Source organism: Ursus maritimus, unplaced genomic scaffold (assembly GCF_017311325.1).
Source record: "Ursus maritimus isolate PB19 unplaced genomic scaffold, ASM1731132v1 scaffold_22, whole genome shotgun sequence".
Lineage (NCBI taxonomy): Eukaryota > Metazoa > Chordata > Mammalia > Carnivora > Ursidae > Ursus > Ursus maritimus.
Genome location: NW_024424675.1, coordinates 43234740 through 43258040, shown reverse-complemented (window position 1 = coordinate 43258040; position 23301 = coordinate 43234740). Strand labels below are relative to the sequence as shown.

General features: G+C 42.6%; 1 protein-coding gene across 2 annotated transcripts in view; it reads left to right on the top strand.

The window, feature by feature from the left end:
- LOC103670942 (serine/threonine-protein phosphatase 4 regulatory subunit 1) overlaps positions 1–23301 on the top strand; it is an 81507-nt gene that overhangs the window by 9676 nt on the left and 48530 nt on the right. For both annotated transcript variants that reach the window (XM_040638514.1, XM_040638515.1), the window contains exon 3: positions 17561–17693. In XM_040638514.1, coding sequence (XP_040494448.1) covers positions 17561–17693 — 133 coding nt within the window. The remainder of the gene's footprint in view (positions 1–17560; positions 17694–23301) is intronic.

The window sequence follows — 23301 nt, the reverse complement described above, 5'->3', positions numbered from 1 at the left end:
CCACACGTCCATCACGAGTACAGTGGATTAGGAATTGTGGCTCCATTCGCACAATGGAAAACTATGCAGCTGTGATAGCGAATGATCTACGAATCAATCCAATAATGTAGATGAACTTCACAAACAGAATGATGAGTGGAAGAAGCCAGACACAAAAGGGCACATACTGAGTGATTCTGTTTATACGAAGTAGAAGAACAAGCAAAGCTAATGTCGTCCAGGCTGTTTGAAGGCAGCAGAGTGATCACCCTTGGGGTAGGATAGTGAGCAGAAGGGCACATGAGGGGTTTTTGGAGATGCTGGTAAAATTCTCTTTGTTGAGCCGAGTGCTGGTTACAACAGTGTGTTTAGTTTGTGAAAATTTGTCACGTGGGACAGTTATTTATACACTTTTCTGAGTAGTGTTATACTTTAATTTTCTAAAACGTACTGATTTTTAAAATCAAGGTACAGAGGAGAGCATAACCATGGACTGAGGGGAGGGAGTCAGTGAAAAGGGAAAGATGACATACTGACTTTATTTTTTAAAGGTTTTAATTAATTAATTTATTTTAAGTAATCCCTACACCCAATCTGGGGCTGGAACTCACCATGCCAAGATCAAGAGTCACGTGCTGTACTGACCGAGCCAACCAGGCGCCCCCTAAAGGGAAAGGTGACCACAGAAAGGATAGAAGACAATGAGGGTTGGATTGTATGAGACCAGAATGGAGCTTGGTGCATCCATGGAAGAGTTGGCTTCTTTCCAGAAGGAGGATGGCAGGGGAAGCTGGGTGGTGCAGTTGACTAAGCCTCTGACTCTTGGTTTTGGCTCAGGTCATGACCTCAGGATCGTGAGATCAAGTCCTGCGTCAGGCTCTGCACTCAGCGTGGAGTCAGCTTGAGATTCTCTCCCTCTCCCTCTGTTCCTCCTCTGTTCCTGCACGTGTGCCCTCTCTCTCTCTCTCTCTCTCTCCCTCTTTCTCTCCAATAAATAAATACATAAAATTGTCAAAAAAAAAAAAAAAAGGAGGGCAACATTCCTAGCAATTTGGCCAAGGTGGTCAGTAAAGAAGGGACTTTATGTTGGTCAGTGTTACTTGATGGTTTCAAATATTTTGAATGGTGGGAAAATGGAGACCCGTGTGCACATACACTCACCCGAAGGTTGTTGGTTTTCTTTTACAACCTTTTTTCCTTTTCAAATCTGCCTCAAGTCTGACGAGGGAAGTCACTGTATGTTTAAGTATTATCTCTCCGTTCCTTAATACTGTGTAGACTCTAGCACTCTGACACCAACTCCTCCAGCTCTGTCCCCAACCTGGTGAGTCGGCAGGAAAATTGAGATGTGTAATATCAAAGTGGAGCACACCAACCGCTTTGAGCTGCAGAGTTCTTTCCTATCAGGTAACCCAAGTAAATGTTTCCCGTTGACCGTCGGTGTAAAAGTCAGAGTCATAAATAATGACAGGTTTTGGAAGCCATGATTAAAGCCACAAATCAAAGAGGAATTTCCATGTATGCATGGTGTGGAAAGGACGGCTGCTCATGAATTCAGTTGGTCTTTTCAGCCAGCCCATTGCGTAGTGCTGGTAATAACCATCAGTAGCCCTCAAAGATTTGCAATATAAAACATTATGCATTGGACGGATCTGCTCATGCAAGAGCTAATAAATCAGCATGGGTCTTGTTAGAGAATGGCATTTATATAGAGAAAGTTTGCTCGTGCAACTTGCTGTTGAAATTTAGTTAAGTCAACAAGGACCTGCAGTGTGCGGGGGTCAGATTCCCCCCAAAAGCCGGTGAAGAATCAAGAGCATTCTCTATCTTTTAGATTGGCCAGCCTTGTCTAGTCTAGCTTTTAGCAATAATCCCAATATAGGAATCTGCATTCATACTTATAAGCCCGTTAGCAAGAAGAATGAAACCACTTGAAATAACACATTAATGGACGGGATACTCTCGTTCCCCCCAAAATCATTTAAGGCCTTACAAAGACTTAGTAATTGTTCATTGAAGAGTGGCTAGTGAGCAGCTCTATAAAATTATCAATTGTGTAAGTTCTATATTGCTACATTCCTCTGTGTTTTTTTTAAAGTACAAATTTTGCAAATAAGGCCAAACTCCTTCTTGGTCACCACCAACCAATATTCTAATGTTTTCAGATGGACATAGACAGAGTGGGCCACATCTATCATGTTCTCCCTACCGATGTCCCCTAGTGCTGTGTCAGAAACAGAATATTGGATTGTATGGCTAAGTGGGCTGGCCCAGGGTGGCATATCTCACATAGACTTACAGTGACAGGATGACATGTTGAATGGGGAATCGTAAATATTGGGTATGCCTGGAGAACGGATTCTTAATGAAAATGCTTGCCGGGATAGACACGCTATAACATCCTGCCTCCATCTCTACCTCTGTTCACGTCTGGGCCAATAAAGGTAGCTCATTGGGTATGTTTTAGTGTTTATTTTTTCTCACCTTTCCACTTAAAACCAATTCTAGTGTAGCTCTTCGGTCAGGGCTCGGTGGCTTCATGTGCAATCTCTGGCTTCCCCGAACTGCTCCAAGGCAGCAGACACTCAGTGTACTTTCCTCTGCTGTGCTCATCCCTTCATCTGGAATGTTTTCCCTTTCCCAGATTCTTTCTCTCTTCCCTTGTGGTGAGTGCCTACCTGCTGTTCAAGGCCCAGCTCCAATATCACTGTTGTAGGGAAGCATCTCCCGTCTTCCCCTCCCTCTTCCAGGCAGAGCTGGTTTCTTCCCAGTTTGTTTATACCTGTATCCTATGGCTCTTGCCATCTGGGTATTGTGGGTTGTTATGTGTGTGACGATCTTTGTTCCCTGGGGAGCTTTTGGAGTTTGAGACCATGTCTTTCTTGTCTCTGAATCACCAGTACTCTGTTGAATATTGAATTATGGTTTACTTTGTCACTTGAAGTTAACCACAATGGGAGGAAAATATGTTTGAGGTGAGTTTGCTGTTAACATGCTTTCTGTTTTGGTACTAGATCATTTGATCTTTTTCTTAATGTAAAATGGCCTGCAACATTTCTTCTTTGTTTTTCTTAGATTATATGTACTGTACTTTGAACCTGTGAAGCACAGTCACCCAACAATGATACTTAAAACATTAATTCACGCTTAGCCTGTTTTAAGACAGATTGGTGTCTTGTGAAAAGCATCGACACACAGGCAAGTGCTCAAGGATCCATTGTGTTTCCTCTGGAGCATCCTCATCTCATTTATCTCATGCCCCAGACTGTTTTAATGATGAATATACTGGCAGTGTTCATTATTTTTAGTAGATGACCCTTGAGTTAGCATAAAAGAGGATAAATCTTTTTTTCTCAGAGTTGTAGGTTCCAGATATATGTTTTTCTGATCGAACTTTAAATCAAAGAATAGGGTTTTATTTATTTTATTTTTTAAAATTTTTACTTAGATACCTAGCATCAGGTTAAAGGATTATAGATTGTGTTATTCTTTGCTAATTGATCAGGACCTCATCGGAGAGGAGCCAGTCTCCTCTTGGGTTGTGTGGGCTCAGGGCTACTGCTGCAGAGCCACTCTGGTTTTGGTTGGATGGTGGAGGTAAGCTGCATATCTTTTAGCTAATTAGCTGGGTTATTAAACTTGGCCCGTCCCTGGGAGAGCGGGTAGTAACCACAGCCGCTGACCGGGATGTAGCAGAGCCGTCGGGACGTTGGTCATACTGTTCAGGGAGGCGTGGCGGCACGTGGGTGTGCAGCATGGGGACAAGGTGCTGAGCATAAGACGATGGGAGAGGCTGCCCACCTGGAGGTAGCAAACTAGCAGTCCTTCCAAGCCCTTCCCCTACTGGTCTTTGTTAGCTTTAAATTCTCACTCTTTTTTGGTAAAGGGTCAGTGATGTCCTGTGTAAACTTGCTGGTGAACCTGATACGTGGCAGAAACCCGGAGTGGCCATGGCTCAGAAGCCCATCACGGCAGAGATGGCAGGTGAAGACAGTCAGGGTCAGTCTGGGTTTTTAGATTTTAAATTAAGCCAAGAAAGCTTGAAGTTATTATTAGAAGCTATTTTCTTAAGAAGGCTTTGCTTTTCTGCATTATATTAAGCTTTCATGAATGGAGTAGGCAACTTTTTTTTAAATATAAGAAAACACAGAGAAAAAAACTGAATAAGGAATTATTTATCTGCTACTTCATATTTCATCTCTAACTTGAAAGCTTGAGATTCCTGATGTTTGTGGGTGACCTGGACTTGTTGGGTGTGAGAATAATCGACTGCTCATGATATCACCACGTAGACCTTAGGTCTTGTTCCTGTGAGCAGTTCACCAGACAGCATGCCCTCTTAGCAGTGGCTAGAAATGGAAATTCTAGAAAATTCTTTATGAGAGCAGGAGTCATTTTATGTGCTGCTGCCGCTGTCAGGCACAGCAAGCTCGCTTGGCGGATCTTTACCATTCATTCATTCATTCAGCAACTTTAATTGAGTGCCTGCTGTGTGCCAGGCATATCAACGAGTCAAAGATTTTTTGGGGGGTGGGAGTGAACCAGTAAACATGGGAAGTAAATACTTCGTGTGTTATAAGATGATAATTTCTCTGGAAAAATAGAAAAGTAGATCATGGTAAGGTGGGGTATAGGTGGGAGGCTTGCAATTTCAAAATAAAGTGGTCAGGGAGGAACTCACTGAGCAGATGAATGAGCAGATTTTAAAGAGGAGAAGGAGGGGACGCCTGGGTGGCTCAGTTGATTAAGCATCTGCCTTTGGCTCAGGTCATGATCCCAGGTCATCGAGTCCCACATCAGGCTCCTTGCTCAGTGGAGAGCCTGCTTCTCCCTCTGCCTGCTGCTCCCCCTGCTTGTGCTCTCTCTCTCTCTGACAAACAAATAAATAAAATCTTAAAAAAAAATAAAGAGGAAAAGGAGGTTATCAGAGAGGACATCTTGGGGAAGAGAGTTCTAGGCAGAGGGAACCACCCTCCTTAACCAGGAGAGGGCAGTGAGGGGAGCAGGAGTAGTGGGACAGCTCAGAGAGGCAAAGGTGGGTCAGATCTTTCCTACTGACCCCAGACACCCCCCCTCCTGGGACCAACCTCTCACCACGGGCTGTTCAGGTAACAACACCTGATAGTCTTTCCCTTGTACAGTGGTTCTCATATGGGGACTTGTGGCAATGTCTGGAGACGTTTTTGACTGTCACAATTTGGGGAGAAGACGCTCCTGGCAACCAGCAAGATGAGGCCAGGACTGTTGCTGAATATCTTGGAATGCATAGCCCCCGCCACAGAATGAGCATGTCAGTAGTACAGAGGTTGAGAAATCCTGCTGTGTTATATAGTTTATCAGCTGTTGATTGATTTAGTTTGTCTTGGAAGACTTAATAAAAAAAAACATTAAAGCATCATGGGAAGAGGTTATTAATCACAGTACCTGGTCAGATGCCTTCACAACTGACATTGAAGATACTGCTGGCTACTTTCATTCACTTTGTGGAAAGGGGATCCAAACCTTGCTTGCATTTTAGTAAACTCTGGTGCTTTCATGAAATAGTTAAAAAAAATCTAATATATCATTTGTAGGTAAATAGTAATAATCTCGATGATAATCTCATTAATTTAGACTGAAGTAGGATTGTCTAATTTTGAAAGGGGCCAGGATGTTGATCCACACAAGGGAAAATGTTTACCTATATCAAAAAAAAAAAAAAAAAAGATTTTCAGTACTTGAAATAAAAGGCATTATTATTTGCACATGAATGTGACGTTATTAGTGGGAATATTTTCCTTGGATTACACTAATCCCTTATTTTTCAAAAGTCAGTATTTCTGTGCTGCTTTTCCTATTTTTGCTTTATCTGTATGCCGTCTGTTATTTTTCTTTGTATCAATAACTTCTTTTTGAACAAATTTGGAAAACTTGTATCAGTTGCTCAACATGAAACTTAACCAAAATATCATAAAATAAAAAATAAAATAACCTTAAATTCCAGATAGACACAGCTCCCTGCTCCAAGATTCAGAGCGTGAGGCCTGCACTGTATTAAAAAGGAAGATTAGCCAGTTTTAGGGCAGCGTTCAAGACCCGAGCAGCAGAAGGCAACTTTGTTGATGTCATTAGAGAATTGGCTGGGAACAACTTGCCCACCCTGTGACTTAGTGATGCTTAATGTACCTTCCCTGTGCCACTCGGGGGACATGATGTCCCAAGCTGTCCACACTCCGAGACCAGGTGGCCTCCTGGCCAGGGTCAGAGCTGTCAGAAAGTGTGGGACCAACTTGGGGCGCTGGGGAGGCTGCTTCTCTGGCTCTGAGTGGCTACCAGCAGCGGCCGCATTTACATAACGTGGGTCTTTGTTTTGTATGAGATGAAGTCTGTAGCTCTAGTTCTTAAAATGAAACAAAACAGAAATCTCTGCAAATCAGATCTCTTACTGTTTCAATGTGCTTTACACATTCTAGCTCCCTCTGCCCCTGCTCACGTATTTACTATGAATCCCCCAATTTCCTTCTACTATACTCATTGTTAGGATGGTTGGGTATTTTTGATGAACTCATGCACTTATATTGAATGCTCTAATTCCTCCCTTCCTTCCTCCCTCCCTCCTTCCCTCCCTCCCTCCCTCCCTTCCTCCCTCCCTTCCTTCCTTCCTTCCTTCCTTTCTTCCTTCCTTCCTTTATTTACCAATCGTAGGGTAGTTTTTGAGCTGCTGTCTTCCTTTTCGAAACTCCGACCTCTCACTTTTGCAAGCAGAAGCGAATTAATGTCCTGGTTGCTTTGTAGCTTAGGTTGTGGGGGCGGCTCACTGCTGCGCCTCACGTTTGTCGTTGTGGAAACTAGATTTTCTCCGCTTTCTCAGGGGCTGCTGGACTCCTGAATTGAATCCTGGTAATCAAAGTCTCGGGAGACTGACTTCTCCAGAAGCCAATATTTATTAAGTGTCTGCTGTGTGCCAGGCATTATACGACACGGTCCCAGGGTTTTAAAGGGTCCCCACGTCTAGCTGTGGAGACAGAAACCGTCTACTTAGAGTTAATAATGCAGCACTTCATGTAAAACGGTGAAACCTGACCACTGTAGAGCTCCGTTTATTACCCTCCTACTTTATGTTACCGTTTCTATTATGTGGTGTGACTGCGTATGTTCTACATGCCACAGTACAAAATTCTCATTTTTGCTTTGCATTGCTCCAGACTATCAGACATATTTTTGAAGAAATGAAGAGGAAATACAGTTTTTAAAAAATTTACCGACATGTTTACCATTTCCAATGTTCTCGATTGCTTTTGAAGATCCAGTTTGCAAATGGGATCGTTTCTCCTCCGCCTGCAGAGCGCTTCTACCATTTCTCATAGTCTGTGTTGGCTGGCTCTGCTTAAAAGGGTGTGTGACAAATAAATTCTTTGTTCCCCTTTGTTGTGATCCGGCAATGTCTTTATTTCATCATCATTCCCAAGGGTGTCTCACTGGGTGTCACGTCCTGGATGGACGGTTTCCCTCCCGTCCTGCACAGGTGCGGCCTCGTGGCCTCCTGCCTCAGCTGCTCCCGGCGCGGCGGGAGAGGGCGTTCGGATCCTCTTCTTTGTGCGCAGTGCTTGCTTTTCTCTGCTGTTTTCAAGGTTATTGGCAGTTTGACTTGGATGTGTCTAGGTGTGGTTTTCTGCGTGTGTATCTTCTTGGGGTTTGCTAAGATCCTTGATTCCATACACTTCTTTCTGTCACCAGATTTGGGGGATTTGCCATTATTTGATCATTCAGTTAAGTCCGTTCCTTGAATTTCAAATCGTAGATGTTGTTTCCAGTTCAGAGTTTTTATTCAGTGTGTAGTTAGCATGTCTTTGCTGAGATTCCTTATCTCTGTAGCCAGTGCTGGCGCCCTTCCTCCACACCCATGAGTGCTTTCTCATAGTCGCATTAACTTCCTTGTCTGTCTTTCCAGCATTTGGGGCCCTTCAGAGTCTTTCTGTGATTTTTGTCTCTTTTAGCTAGCTCATGTTTTTCTGTTTCTTTGTTTGCTGAGTAATTTTGGATTATAACCTGGATATTGTGACTATTACGCACCATACAATCTCTGGATTCTGTTACATGCCTCCAGTGTTGATTTCTTTGTTTTGTTTCAGTAGGTACTTTTTTTTTTTTTTTTTAAGATTTTGTTTACGTGAAAGAGAGACAGCACAAGCAGGTGGAGAGGCAGAGGGGGAGGGAGAAGCAGACTCCCTGCTGAGCAGGGAGCCCAATGTGGGGCTCCATGCCAGGACCCCAGGATCACGACCTGAGCCGAAGGCAGACGCTTAACTGACTGAGTCACCCAGGCGCCCCTTGTTTCAGTAGGCATGTAAATGAGGTCCCAGCATTAACTCTGTCTCTCCTGTGGCAGCTAGCATCCCAAATCTCAGCTCAGTTCTCTTAGCCTTAGCTGTGATGTAAAGTTTGCCACAAACATGCATGGTTTAGGGGTCAAGCTAGATTTCAGGCCAAGTTTAAAACAGAGGCTTCCCCCTCTGTTGTTTTTCTTTCCAGGACCCCCGCACCGCATACACTGCACACACACAGTTTGTAGTGACTATGGTTGTCCTGAAGCCTAGGGACAGAAACCTAAGCAGTGTTCTAGTGTGCTCAGTGACTTAATAATAATAGCCTAGCTGATCTTTTCACAGTGCTGTGCATTTCAGATGCTGTGTAACTATGTCTCACTGTCTCATCTCATTTATTCTGCACTGCAGCCGTCATCTGAGGCAGGTGTCCATTTTAGGGGGAGGGAACTGAGACTCAGAGAGGTGGGATATCTATCCAGAGTCACATACCTGGTAAGAAGCCACGTGGAATTGCAGAACCAAGTATTTTGACTCAAGACCCCGCACTCCTATTGATCGTAAGTACTATGCCTCAGACATCTTTTAAGTGAGAGATCCGGGATTCAGTTTGTGATCTTTCTCTGCTTCTTTTGTTTGTTAGTTTTTTGTGTTTTTTTGTGCGGTTTTTTGAGGCTTTTCTTTGCCATGGGTGTTCTGCGGTGTACCCAAGGGTGGATTTGTTATTAATCACTCATTCAAGGTTTGTACTTCTTCAAATTGAGTATTCATTTTTTTCCCCATTCTGGAAAATTGTTAGCCATTATCTCTTTGAATATTGCCTCTTCCTATTTTCATTAATCCCTCTTTCTGGAATTCTCACTGGCCTTATCTCAGACCTTAGAATTCCATTCTTCCTGTGCCTTAACTGCTGTCCCCATATTTTCCAGGTCCTTTTTGCTCTGTGCAGTGTTCTGGTGATTTGTCAGATCAATCTTCCAGCTCACTAACTCTCTCTTGAGCTGTATCTAAACTGCTATTTAAGCCAGCTACTGAATTTTTAATTAAATTGTCTCTATTTTTCATTTCTACGTGGTTCTTTTTCAAATGTGCCTGTTCTTCCCACTGTCATTCTTCTTTTTCTTTCATTTTGATATCTACGTTTTAAATCCTACTCATTCTATGCATAATTATTTGATAGTCTAGTTTAGATTTTTCTAGTATTTCTAATCTTGGGTGTGTAAATTCTCATTTGTTATGTCTGCTCATTTCTTGAAGGTTTGCAACCATGTATGCTTGGAATTTATCGTCAGCAGGGGATAGTTTTGTGAAATCGCATGCTTCTTGGATTGTGAAAGGCTCTTTAGAACAGCTGCTTGTGTGCTTGTGCTGGGGTGCCTGGAACTGAAGTACCTCGGGACACTGATCCTCCCAAGAGCTTTGCAGGTGGTGTAAGTTGACTCAGCGCTCATAGGTCATGTAGGCCTGTGGTTTGATTTCTCAGGATTGACTACCCTCCCCCTATTCCCACTCTAACTGTACTCCCCTTTCCTCAACGGTCTGATATTGGGGGCTTGATTTTAAGTTCACCCATATCATTTATCCCCATGTGGCTTTCCGAAACCTTAGTGCCTAGGACCTATATGTAGGTCTTAAATGTTGATCATAGGGTGTCACCTTATGCTAATTGTTCTCACCTTGATTACCCTTTTCCTTACTGACACTGAGGATGTCCTTTCTGCCTTTCCTGCCTTCTTGCATTTTTAAATATTTTATCTAAATTTCTGTTTTTGTTTTGCGTGTGTGTGTGTGTGGTGGAAAGGGGCTCCTTTCTCTTCAACTCCACCATAAGTTGTTGGAAATCACAGTAACTGGGGTTTGAATGTAGTTGTCAAAGCCCATGCTCCTATGGTAATCTATACTGGGTTAAGGTAGTAAAAATGGGGATGGGAAAAGGGGACTGGTGTTAGAATAGAAATCAGGATGTCAGTTTATTACATCCTAGAATGAGATGAATATTTGCCTAGAAGGCTAAGGTGTTCAGGTTGATTGATCAGCACTTCCCCACTGGACAGAGTCTAGAGTAAGAACTTGACAGTGCTTTATTAACACCATTCAGGGGCAAATAGCACCACACTGACAAATATGAATAGCTTGGCAATTTTAAGATACATTCCTGCATGCCTTTAAAATGAATTGAAGGTTTACCTGAAGACTACACACAACTCCCCGTGGTCTCATAAGTACTGTGCATTCTCTGGATCTGAATCGGAGTTCTCAAGGAGATTAAGATCTCAGGCTCACTTCATAAATACAGAATCAGAGCAAAGGAAGTTAGATACTCCTAAGAATTCTTTTAATCACAGTGGTGCCAGTAACTTGCCAGGTAGTTTCATTCTAGTCTTTGTAAAGCGGGCTTGGGAAGAATAGAAGAATGGCCAGCCTTCTGCTCATCCTTCCTCCCTCCCTCCCTCCCTCCTTCCTTTTTTCTTATTCCTTTCACCTGTGCTGAAGTATAATTTATATATAATAATATTCACTGAAGGGCTATTTCTTAAAATGAGTCTCAATAAGTATGTTCTCTTGTGCGACCACAACCACACAGCCACAACCAGGAAATGAAACATTTCCTGCACCTACCAGAAGTCATGTCATGACCATTTGCCATCATACCTTTCCCCACCCCTGATCCCCGACAACCGCTGCTCTGCTGTATATTAGTATGTTTTGTCTTTCTAGAATTTCATGTCAGCAGAATTATGCAGAATGAAATCTTACGTGTCTGGCTTCTTTGAGTTGATATAATGCTCTTGAGATGCATCTGTATTGTTGCATATTAGTAGCTCATTCCCTTTTATTATTGAGAAGTATTCCTTTGTATGGATAGACTACACTTTGTTTATCCATTTAGTTGATAGATATTTTGGTTATTTCCAGTTTTTGGCTATTAGGAATAAAGCTGCTGTGAACACACAAATACAAGTCTTAGCGTAAACACACACGTTTTCATTTCTCCTGGGTAAATGCCTAGGAGGGGGATTGCTGGCTCAGATGGTAAGTGTATATTTGTTTTTTAAGGAGCTGCCAAACCATTTTAGGAGCTGTACCATGTTGCATCTTTTACCAGCGACGTATGAGAGATCCAGTTGCTCCTTGCCCATACGTTTCATAGAGTCAGTTTAAGGAATTTTCTTAGCCTTCCTAGTGGGTGGGTAGTATTCTCTCACCGTGGTTTTAATTGACATTTCCCTGATTACTAATGACGACTAATGATGTTGAACATCTTTTCCTTAGCTGTCTTGAACATCTTGCTTAGCTGTCATTTGTGTACCTTCTGTGATGACATGTCTATTCAAGTTTTTTTATTTTAAAAATTGAGCTCTAAGAGTTCTTTATATACTCTGGATACAGATCCTTTATCAGATATATTTTACAAATATTTTCTTCCCAGTCTATGGCTTGGTGTTCCATTTCCTTTTTTTTTTTTTTTAAAGATTTTATTTTTAAGCAATCTCTACACCCAACATGGGGCTTGAACCCACAACCCCGAGAACAAGAGCCACACGCTCTACCCACTGAGCCAGACAGGAGCCCCAATTGGTGTTCTATTTCCTACCAACGTCTTTCAAGGAGCAAAAGTTCTCAATTTTGATCAAGTTGAATTCATGAGTATTTCTTTCTGTGGCACATGCTTTTTGTACCCCTTTAAGAAATCTTTGCCTAACTAAAGAACACAAAGATTTTTCTTCTAGAAGTTTTATCGTTTTATGGTTTTTATGTCCATTATCTATTTTGAGTTAATTAAGGACAAAGGACATTTCCCCTCACCTGTGTATTCAGTTATTCTAGCCCTGTTTGCTGAATTAAATTACCTTGGCACCCTTGCGAAAAATGTATTGGACTTAGATTTGTGGATCTATTTAAATATTTATTTATTTATTTATTTATTTATTTATTTATTTATTTACTTGAGGCATGGGGGGGATGAGGAGTAGAGGGGAAAGGAGATGGGGGGAAGGAATCTCAGGCAGACTCCGTGCTGAGCTCAGAGCCCGGCTTGGGACTTGATCTCACGACCCTGAGATCAAGAGCCAGATGCTCAACTGACTCAGCCACCCAGGCGCCCTAGTAGTCAGGCATTTTTAAAAGAGATTTTATAAAATGAGAAAAAAGTCGTTGTTTTTCTGACCCACACATATACCACTCCTGAGCCTCTTCTTTTATTTGAGAAGCTTCAGATTTCCATGTGGTGTCATTTTCTCCTGTTTGAGGAACTTCCTTTCACGTTTCTCATAGTACATGTGTGCTGGCAGTGAATTCTTTCTGCTTCTGTTTATTTGAAAAGTCTGTATTTCCCCTTACAATTTGAAAAAGATTTCTTTGAGTAAAGAATTCTGATTAGTATTTTTTCTTTCAGCACTCTGAAGATATCATCTTCTCCTTCTTTAATGATTTTTGACATGAAGTCTATTGTTAATCTCTCTCTCTTTTTTTTAAAGATTTTATTTATTTATTTGGCAGAGTGAGAGACAGCCAGCGAGAGAGGGAACACAAGCAGGGGGAGTGGGAGAGGGAGAAGCAGGCTGCCAGCGGAGGAGCCTGATGCGGGGCTTGATCCCAGAACTCCGGGATCACGCCCTGAGCTGAAGGCAGACGCTTAACGACTGAGCCACCCAGGCGCCCCATCTTTTTTTAATGTAATGTGTATTTTTTTTTCCTGACCGCTTTTTAAGATTTTTTTCTTGATCACTGATTTTTGTGCTTCAATGTGATATTTCGTTATGTATATTCTGCTTGGGGTTTGTTGAGTTTCTTGAATCTGTAGGCTTACAGTTTATGTCAATTAAAAAATTTTCAGCTGTTCTTCTAAAATTTTTAATGTTTTCTCTATCTCTCTTTTTTCCCCGTCTTCTTTTCTTCTGGGACTCCAGTTCTATATATGTTATAGTGCTTGATAATGTCTCCAAATAACTGGCGCTGTTCTTTTTTATTTTCCCTATTTTTTTTTCTCTTTGTGCTTCGTTTTGGATAGTTTCTATTGTTGTATCTTCAAGTTCTCTGATTTTTTCCAGTTCTCTAATCTGTTCATTTCTTCTAGTTTATGCTTTGACTCAGTTATTGTGTCTTTCATTTCTTGAATTTACGTTTGGGTTTTTTTTTTTTTTTTGTATGTATAGTTCCATTTCTCTCATTAATATCTCCATGTATTTCTGGAATATATGGAGCATTCTTTTTCTCTTTTTATTAGAGAAAGCGTGCACCATGTGTGTGCATGCTTGCACGAGTGTGGGTGGGGACGGGCAGAGGGACAGGGAGAGAAAGAATCTCAGGCGGACTTCGTTCTGAGCATGGAGCCGAGTGTGGGGTTCGATCTCCCCACCCTGAGATCGTGACCTGAGCCGAAACCAGGACTCAGACGCTTAACTGACTGAGCCACCCAGGTACCCCTTAATTGCTATTTCAAGTTAATTTTCTATTCTATCATCTCTGACATTTTGGGGACTTTCTCAGTTTATTCATTTTTCCTGATTATGGTCATATTATTTGGCTTCTTTTCACGCGTTGTAATATTTGATAGTATGCCAGACATTAAGAATTTGGGGGCGTTAGTTGTTGGATTTCACAGCACAGATTGTATACATCCGCTAATGTTGGGTTTTGTTATGGTATGTCATTATCTTTTCTGGGTTGGGCTGGATTCTAGTGAGGCTTGGCGTAAGCTCCATCAGGGCAGGTCTGGAGCAGGCTTTAGTCTAGACTAATTTAGCCACTACTACACCAGTGCCACGTGTCCTAGGGTGGGAACAGAATGCTGCTGCATGCATGTGAGTGCGGGGAAGGACCTGTGGGCTCCTTTCTTGTGGTTCCTCCCCAGTCTTGCTAGTATTCTCTCACGTGTGCGCTGATCAGTTCCAGGTGGAAGCTTCTGGCGGCCCCTATGTTGGCCTCTGCCGCGCCCTTCCTTGCAGTCTTCCTTCTCTGGAACTCTGGAAGCTCTCTGGGCGGTCAGAGGCGGCCGTCTCACGGTGCCGTGTTCGTGTCCCTTCTCTGAGGGCCCTCGTCCGTGCTGCCTGTTGCCTAGTGCCTGAAAACTGCTGTTTCGTTGATGGTTTTCTGGTCTGATGTGTAAAATGTGAGGGTCTTTTACCATCTCGGCTGGAAACGGAAGTCTCTCACCTTCCTTCGGTTGCCTCTGAGACCATAACCCTTCCCTTTGACTTTGGTGTTCAAGTCCTTCAGCCTTCATCTTCGTAGACTTGCCTGCACATCTCTTGAAAGAACACTGGACTTGAACGCCGAGCATTTGGGTGCTAAGGATCCTAGTTCTGCTGCTGCTTTGGGGGCACATCTATTTAGGGGTCCACAAACTGAGGGCATTTATCAAGGCCGGTTCTAAGGCTCCTTCTGTGTGATTCTGTGTAATGGCAGTTATTTTCTTTGATATTTGTTTTCATTCACGTTTCTTTTAGTGGCGTCTTTCCATTTTGCTGCTTTTTATGGGGCATCTGCTACTTGTCAGATACTACACGGGGCGCTGGCGTTGTAGCGCCTCCACGGAGCCACTGGGAGACAAGCGTGAAACGGTTACAAAACCCAGTGCCACTGCTTTTGTTAGTGAGAGTGTTAGGACCGAAGAGCCCACAGCTCCGGGAGAGGCTGTAACTGGAGAGTGGCCTTTGCCCTGGGGTCAGGGGAGGGGTACCTAAGCTGGGACGGGGGTGGGGCGGGGGGGGGGGAGACATGAGAGTGTCCCAGGCAGTGGGAAGGACATGTAGAAAATCATGGAGATGAAGGATTTTGGTGCATTTGAAGAACTAAGGAAAGGTCCCCAAGTCTGAAGCTCCGACGGGGAGGTGGGAGGGTTTCTTTGAAAATTAAAATGTAGGTTTCCTCTGGCAGTACAGCACAGTGCAATGTTTAGAGTCCGACTGTTTGAGTTCAGATTCTGACTCGCTCTTCTCTAGCCGTGTGGCCTTTGGCAGCTTTCTTGGCGTCTCTCAGCTTCAGCTCTCTTACCAGAAACATGGGGCTAATGTGGTTGTTGTGTCAGAATTTAATGAACCACTGCTAGACACGAAGCTTTGAGCACAGTTCCTGGAAATAACGAACAGTAGTTATTACCCAGTATTGTGTGGTTTATGGATTTTATTTCCACGTATATAGTTAGTATAACGTTATACGGTTAGCATAGTGGAATCATTAATATTCCCTAATAAGAGTTATTCTTTTGTGGAACTAATTACAAAGTGCTTTAGTTCTCTGACAGGTTTTTCGAAGAGTGCCTGCATATTTTTTGTTACTTTGAAACAGTAGTTCTTAACCCACAAAGTACACAGGTGGACCTCAGAGGATCTTTGAAACCCCTGATTCTTTTTTTTTAAAGAGGGGGTGGGAGGGGCAGAGGGAGAGGGAGAGTCTTAAGCAGGCACCACGCTCAGCACCGAGCCCAACGCAGGGCTTGATCTCACCACCCTGAGATCATGACCTGAGCCAAAATCAAGAATTGGACGCTTAACCGACGGAGCCACCCAGATGCCCCGAAACCCCAGATTCTTTATGAAAATTTTGAGTATGCATATCTGTGGCCGCCATCAGGTTCCAAAAGTATCTGTGGTCCCAAAAGTTTACCAAACTCTGCTTTATATATTTATTTTTAAAGATTGTATTTATTTATTTGAGAGAGAAGGCGGAGAGAGAAAGAGAGCACGAGTAAGGGGGAGGGACAAGCAGACTCCCGGCTGAGCGGGGAACCCCATGTGGAGCTCAGTCCCAGGACCCTAAGATCATGACCTGAGCCAAAGGCAGATGCTTCACCGACTGAGCCACCCAGGTGCCCTGCAAACTCTGTTTTAACTTGATATTTTAAAGTCCACTGCAGGCGAGGTCCACAGTGCTTTGTAAATATCTGTGGGATGGAGGCTGCGTGTTCCTTCTGGGCCCTGAAATGCACTGAAAATAGCTCATACAAAGTGACTGTGGTTGGTGGGGCTTGACTGTGACTCAGTGGGGACCCATTCCTCCCTGGCAAGGATCCTGCAAGAAATAATGTATTTGATTGCATCACACATATATTTTCTACAAATGTATACTTCTTTATTAAAATTCTCTGGGTAACTGTTATACAGTGTAAATTTTTAATAAGCTCTAATTACTAGCATAGAAGAATTTGTGGAGAAAAAATGAGGTTAGTGTTTCAAAGTAAATACCTAGGCACAAACATGTCATTTCTTATTTTAAACTCTTATCAGTTACTGCCTAAATTAACTGTTTTTTTTCTCTGCCAGGTAGGAATCCTCTGCTTTTTTGCATTAGTAATGCTTTTGCCCAGCTATTACGGTGCAAGCGATAGTAGGGAAGCCTTTATGCCTTTGAAGCGAGAGTGGGTAAAGGGTGGTGGCCATGGTGAAGTTGGCCAGATTATGAGGGGCTAGATCCTGCAGGTCTTGACATGCCCAGACTCCTTTGTTTCAACATCCTGATGGGGCATTTTATATCATCCCTGATTGAAAACATGGAAGTGTAGACAGGTTAAATCACTTACTGTGGTCACACAGCTAGTAAGTTGTGTTTGGGGGATCCATCTTATTCCAGGGATGCTTGGCTCCAGTGCCCATGAGCTCAGCCATGCCACTGCACTGCGTTGGAGGGAGGGTCTGCCTGCTCTCAGTTTGGGGTGCGGGGAAGAGCAGGCTTCAGGGGGAGGAGTCAGTATGACCACAGACTCATTTTTGGCCAGAGTGAGGGGCTGGAGGAAGCTGTTGGACATTCGTGTCGGAGGGGCCTGGTTGGGTGTTATTGCCGTGTGGTTTGATGGGAATCAGTGTCACGTGGTGCATGAAGCTGTATGACAAGCATGTTTAGGACAAGACTAAACTGGGATGGACTTTCTAGCATATTCTTGATTTTGAGGTCAAACTCCTGTTTTTCTTTTGACCATCTTACACCTGTTTGCATAGCACTCCATGGATGTTGCTCATAGAGGTCAGCTAGCTGCTTTGTTCACTTGCTTCTGACTTCCCCAGCAGAGGGGAGGTTCCCATCTATGTTGGTTGGAGGTGACCCACATCAGACTGATGGCACTGAAAGAAGGGCACTTAGCTTTTTTTTTTATGCCTCTGGCCTTGACACCCTTCACTTGGATTCTAAACCTACCCTCTTCATTTTAGATGAGTTGTCAAGTTTGGAGACCCAGAGGCTCCCACTGGAAAGGGCCATGAGGGTAGAAGGTGTGCTGTGAGGGCATGCCTTTGTTCAAGTGTGACCTGATGAATGCAGTTTTGTCCCCTCTTCTCCTTTAGATGGATTTGAAGATTACGGCCCAGATCGTGACAGCATGAGGGTGACGGCCTTTCTGGACATCTCAGGCCAGGAAAACCTGCCTCCACTCGCTCGCCTGGAAAAGTATGCTTTCAGTGAGAACATCTTCAACCGGTGAGCTCCCCGGCTCTTCCCACACTCACAGCCCTCTGCTGGGTCTGGTTTAAGCCGACAGGGGTTGCCACTTCTCTGTGACAGCTTTGAGGACTGTTGTGGGTGAGGTGGACAGCAGGCTGTCTCTAGGTGGCTGGGATTCTGCCTGAAGGGCACCCTTGGATTAGGTTTTCCCATTAGTCTTGTTACTGTTGTACTGGTCACCTGGTGAGCCAGGGATCAAATGCTGATGAAAGTTACTGGGGTTTAAATAATTAGGATTGCTAACTGGGTTTCTTTCACACGTGCTGTCCTCAGAAAAGGAAAATACGTCGCATAATTGACAAGTATCAGTTGGAGCATTGCTCACTTGTTTTGCTTCTCGACTGCCTTGTGCTCTGGGGACTTCGGTGCAGTTGCCCTGCTGTGTTGTGTTGTCACTCCTCATGGGGCTGGCAGGATTCTACTCCAGCCTCAGACCATGCCTCTTCAACGGATGACCTTGACTCTTACTTCATGAAGAAAGCAGAAACTAAGCCATCTCTTTCAACTGATAGCTCACCCCAACCTGAATCTGAGGGCATTCTTCCCTCTATCGTAGAGGGGGAGGTAGCTCTCTTCTGGTCTCCCTTCCTCCATCAGATGTGCTTTCTGACTTCTGCCTCTTCCTTCTTGCCTGTGACGCACTCCCTTTCCTTCCACGCACAAGCCCTGGTGTGTTTCTTGTTCTGACCAGTCCTCTGGACTTCCCCACCTGCAGCCTTCCCTCACATCTTTCCTTAAGGACACTGTTCTGTGAAGCCTGGATGATACTTGCTGAGTCTCTGTTAAATATCTATTTAATATCTATATCTGTTAAATTGTAGAAGGCTCACAGCAATTGCTGCTGAGTGAGTCCATTTATTATCCCAGTTTTACAGATAGGGAAATGATGGTACTCTGAATGATGTCTTTTGATGAGCAGGTCTTAATTTAAATGTAGTTCACGATTTCTCAACTTTTTCTTTTATGCTTCGTGCTTTCTTTTCATGTATAAGGAACATTCTCCTCCCCTAAGACCATCACGATATTTCCTTATAGGGGCGCCTGGCGGGGCTCAGTCAGGCAAGCGCCCAACTCTTGATCTCAGCCCAGGTCTTGATCTCAGGGTCCTGAGTTCAAGCCCCGCATTGGGCTCCATGCTGGGCGTGGTGTCTACTTTAAAAAAAAAAAAAAGCTACTTCCTTATATTGTTTTCTTGAAGTTTTATTGTTTTACTTTTCACATTTGGATCTACAGTCCACGTGGAATTGCTTTCTTTGTGTATGATGTGAGGTAGGGGTCAAGTTTCATGTCCTTCCATGTGGTATGCACTTGACCCAGTGCCATTTACTGAAAAATACCACCTTTGATCTATGCTCTGCTTTGCCACGTTTGTCTTAGATCAAGTGTCCATATCTGGACATCCTAGTCTGCTTCTTTGGTCTTTTTATCTGTCGTTGTGCCCAGACTATGCTGTCTTCATTACTGCAACTTTATCATCAAAATCTTGATATTGGGTACAGTAAGTCCTCCCACTTTGTTCTTTTTCAAGATTGTCTTGGCTGTTCTTGATTCTGAATCTCCAAATGCATTTTAGTACCAGTGCATCAATTTCTGGAAAAAAAAAACCTCTTGGGATTTTCATTGGAATTGCATTGCATCTAGAAATCAATTTGTAAAGTATTGACACCTTTATAGTATTTAGTTTTCTAATCCTTCCATTTTTTATAGATTTTTCTTCAATTTCTTTGTGTTTGTATGTGTGTTCTGTTGTAGAGATCTTCTGTACCTTTTTCGATTTAGTTCTAGGTATTTGATCTTCTGCATGAATGTGAATGAGATCATTTCTTAAAATTTAAATTCTAGGGATGCCTGGGTGGTTCAGTCGGTTAAGTGTCTGCCTTCGGCTCAGGTCATGATCCAGGGGTCCTGGGGTCGAGTCCCACATCAGGTTCCTTGCTCAGCAGGGATCTCTTTCTCCCTCTGCCTGCTCCTCCCCTTGCTTGTGCACTTTCTCTCTCTCTCTCTGACAAATAAATAAAATCTTAAAAAAAAATTAAATTCTGATTGCTGCTGATATGAAAATGGAATTGATTTTTATATTTTGATTTTGTCTCCATTGATTATGCTAAGTTCACTTATTCATTTTAATAACTTCCCCAGGGGTTCTTCGGGTTTTCTGCATACTGCACAATGTTGTGTGTGAAATTTGGTAGTTTGATTTCTTCTTTTCCTATCTTGTTTTGTATTTTTAGTAGCTACATCGTATCAGCTTAGGAAAATTTATATTTCTAATTTGTTAAGAGATTATTTTTACACTCTTNCTTAATTAAAAAAGTTTTTAATTTTTTTTAAGATTTCATTTATTGGAGAGAGAGAGAGCGAGTGCACAGGAAGGGGGGAGCAGAGGGACAAGCAGCCAGATGTGGGGCTTGATCCCAGGACCTGAGATCATGACCTTAGTTGAAGGCAAATGCTTAACCGACTGAGCCACCCAGGTGCCCCTTAATTTAAAAAAACTAAAAAAAAATTTTAAGTAATCTGTATGCCCGATGTGGGGCTCGAACTCACAACCCCAAGATCCAGGGTCTCATACTCTACCAACTGAGCCAGCCAGGGGCCCCTATTTTTTTAAACTTTTAAAAATAACTTCACACTTAAAGAAAAGTTTCAAGAATAGTAGAAAGAATTCCTGTCTATTTTTTACTCAGATTCATCCGCTGTCAATGATTTGCCGTGTTCGAGTTAACATTCACTCTCTCTTTATTTTCACATTTTTTTCTGAGCCATTTGAGAGTAAGTGTAGCCGTCACGTTGCTTTCTCTGTGGTGACTGCCATGTGCATTTGTCTAACGGGGACATTTGCCATTCACTCATAGAATCACAGTACAGTGACCACAGTCAGGAAATTTAACTTTGATACAATACCGTTATCTGATATCTAGATTTTTTAAAAAAGATTTTATTTATTCCATTTGAGAGAGCGAGCAGGAGAGTATGTGAGCGGGGGAAGGGGCAGAGGGAGAGGGAGAGAATCCCAAGCAGACCATGCACTGAGCGCAGAGCCCAATGCGGGGCTCGATCCCAGGACCCTGAGATTATGACCTGTGCTGAAACCAAGAGTCAGATGCTTAACCGACTGAGTCACCCAGGTGCCCCTCTAATATTTAGGTTTTTTTTTTTAATGATTTTTTATTATATTATGTTAGTTAATATTTAGGTTTTAATCAAATTGTCCAGTGGTTCCAAGAGGGTCCTTTAAATCAGGGTTTTTTTCTGTTTGGTTGGTTTTTAGGTCCAGAATCCAACCCAGCATCATGGGCTGCATTTGATCATCATGTTTCTTTAGGCTCATTTAATCTCTAACGGTTTCTTAGCCTTTCTTTGCCTCTCACGATACTCTTGACAGTTTTGAAGAGTACAGGTGAATTATTGTATAGAAGAAAGTCACTAAGAGTTTTTACAAATCCTCAATGAGGTCTGAATTTTATATAATGCTTCTTTTACATCTGTTGAGATTATTAGATGCCTTTTCTCCTTTAATCTCTATTTTTTCATCTTTCTTTAAAACCTCTTTTATTGTAAAATATGCCCCATAGAGATAATTGGATGTGAAGCGTAAGGAGTTTTTATGAAGCACGTGCCCACGTGGCCGTTACTGAGGTCACCCTGGATGTGTGCCCTCCCTGCCATGTGGTGACCGCCTTTGGATGGTTATGTTCATCACATCCTGAATCTTGTTTCTGGTCTTAGCACCTAAGTATCTACTTGCAAACAGAATAAGTTAATTTTGTTGTTTCTGAACTTGAAATACGTGAAATCATATAGGGTATGTTACTTTGTGGTTCTGCATATAGTTTTGAGTTTGTTCATTTTGTAACAGTGTCCTGTTGTTTGAGTATGCTGACATTTTATCTGTTGTTGGAGTAGTTCACGTTTTCTCACTCTCATGACAAACTGTGCTGTGAACAATCTAGTGTACGCATCCGGGTGCACATCAGCACACATCTCTGCAGGGCTACAGCCAGGCGAGAACTCCTGTGTGATCAGACATGCTTGTCTTCTACTTTAGGAAATAGTGCCAGCTTCCAAAGTGATTGCATCCATGTGCTCTCCCACCTTTGCCCTACATTTTATCTGCCACTTGGTATTGTCAGATTCTAAGACACTAGCCAATCTGGCAGCGTGCTAGTGTATATAATGGTATCGCTTTGTGATTTTAGTTTACATCTTACTTATTTATGAGTTCGAACACCTTCTCATATGTTTGTTGGGCATCTGTATTTCTTTTCTGTGAAGTGCCCGTTTAAATCTTTCTTTGGTGGGTCGTGGGAAGGTGGATCGTCTCTCTTTTTATTGTTGAGTTGCAGAAAGTTTGTAAATTCTTGATTTCTAACCCTGGTCAGGTACGTGCAGCAAACATCTTCCCCCTCATCCTGTGGCTTGTGTTCCAGGTCTCTTTACAGTGTTCTTTGGGTGACCAGAAGCTGTTCATTTTGATGTAAATTTATCAACATTTTCCTTTATCCTTAGTGCATTTTGGAGCTTCTTTAAAATGTCTTCCTCTACCCCAGGATCGTAAATATACTGTTTTATATTGCCTTAAAAGCTTTATCTTTTTTTTTTTTCTTTCATATTTAGGTCTACAATCCATCTGAAGGTAATTTCTGTTCATTGTGTGAAAGAGGGGTCCGGCTTCATTTTCTCAATTGTCACAATACCTCTTATCAAAACTACGTCCCTTCCCCATTGCTCTGGGGTGTCACCTCTGTTCTGATCCAGTTTATAGTAGTCTTTGTCTGGATTATCTCTTCTTCCAGTAGCGTGCTTGTCTCCCCTCAGCCAGTACCACGCTGTCTTGATTACTGTAGATTTGTAGTAGTCTTGATACTGGAGTGAGCAAGATTTGCCACTTTGTTTCTCTTCTTTGACATGATTTATTATTCTTGGTCCTTGGTATTTTCATATAAATTTCAAAATCTCATCAGATTCTAATAAAACAAAATAAAACATCTGTTCGAATTTTTTTAAGTCTTTTTTTTTTTTAAGGATTTTTATTTATTTATTTGAGAGAGAGCAAGCACAAGTGGAGGGCAGAGGCCTAGGGAGAAGCAAGCTCCCTAGTGAGCAGGGAGCCCGATGAGGGGCTCCATCCCAGGACCTTGGGATCATGACCTGAGCTGAAGGCAAACAGTTAACCTACTGAGCCACCCAGGCACCCCCACCTATTAGGATTTTGCTTGGGTTTGCATTGAATGAATAGGTTGGTTTGGAGAATATTGCCCTTACAATATTTAGACTTCCAATCCATAAACATGGTATATCTTTCTATTTATGTAGGTTTTCTTTAATGTCCCAGTAAAATTTGTTCATTTTCTCTGTAGAAGTTTTATGCTTTGTTGCTGGTGTATTTAAAAGGAAATCCAAAACATACCATTTTATCCAGTGAAAGACTTAAATCTAACTGCAGGATCATTACCACACTCAACCCAATTAATAATAATGCCTTCCAGTCTACCCGTCTATGTTAAATTTTCTCTGACTGTCTCAGAAATGCCTTTTTATGGTTGATTTGTTTGAATCATGATCTAAATAAGGTCCACACATT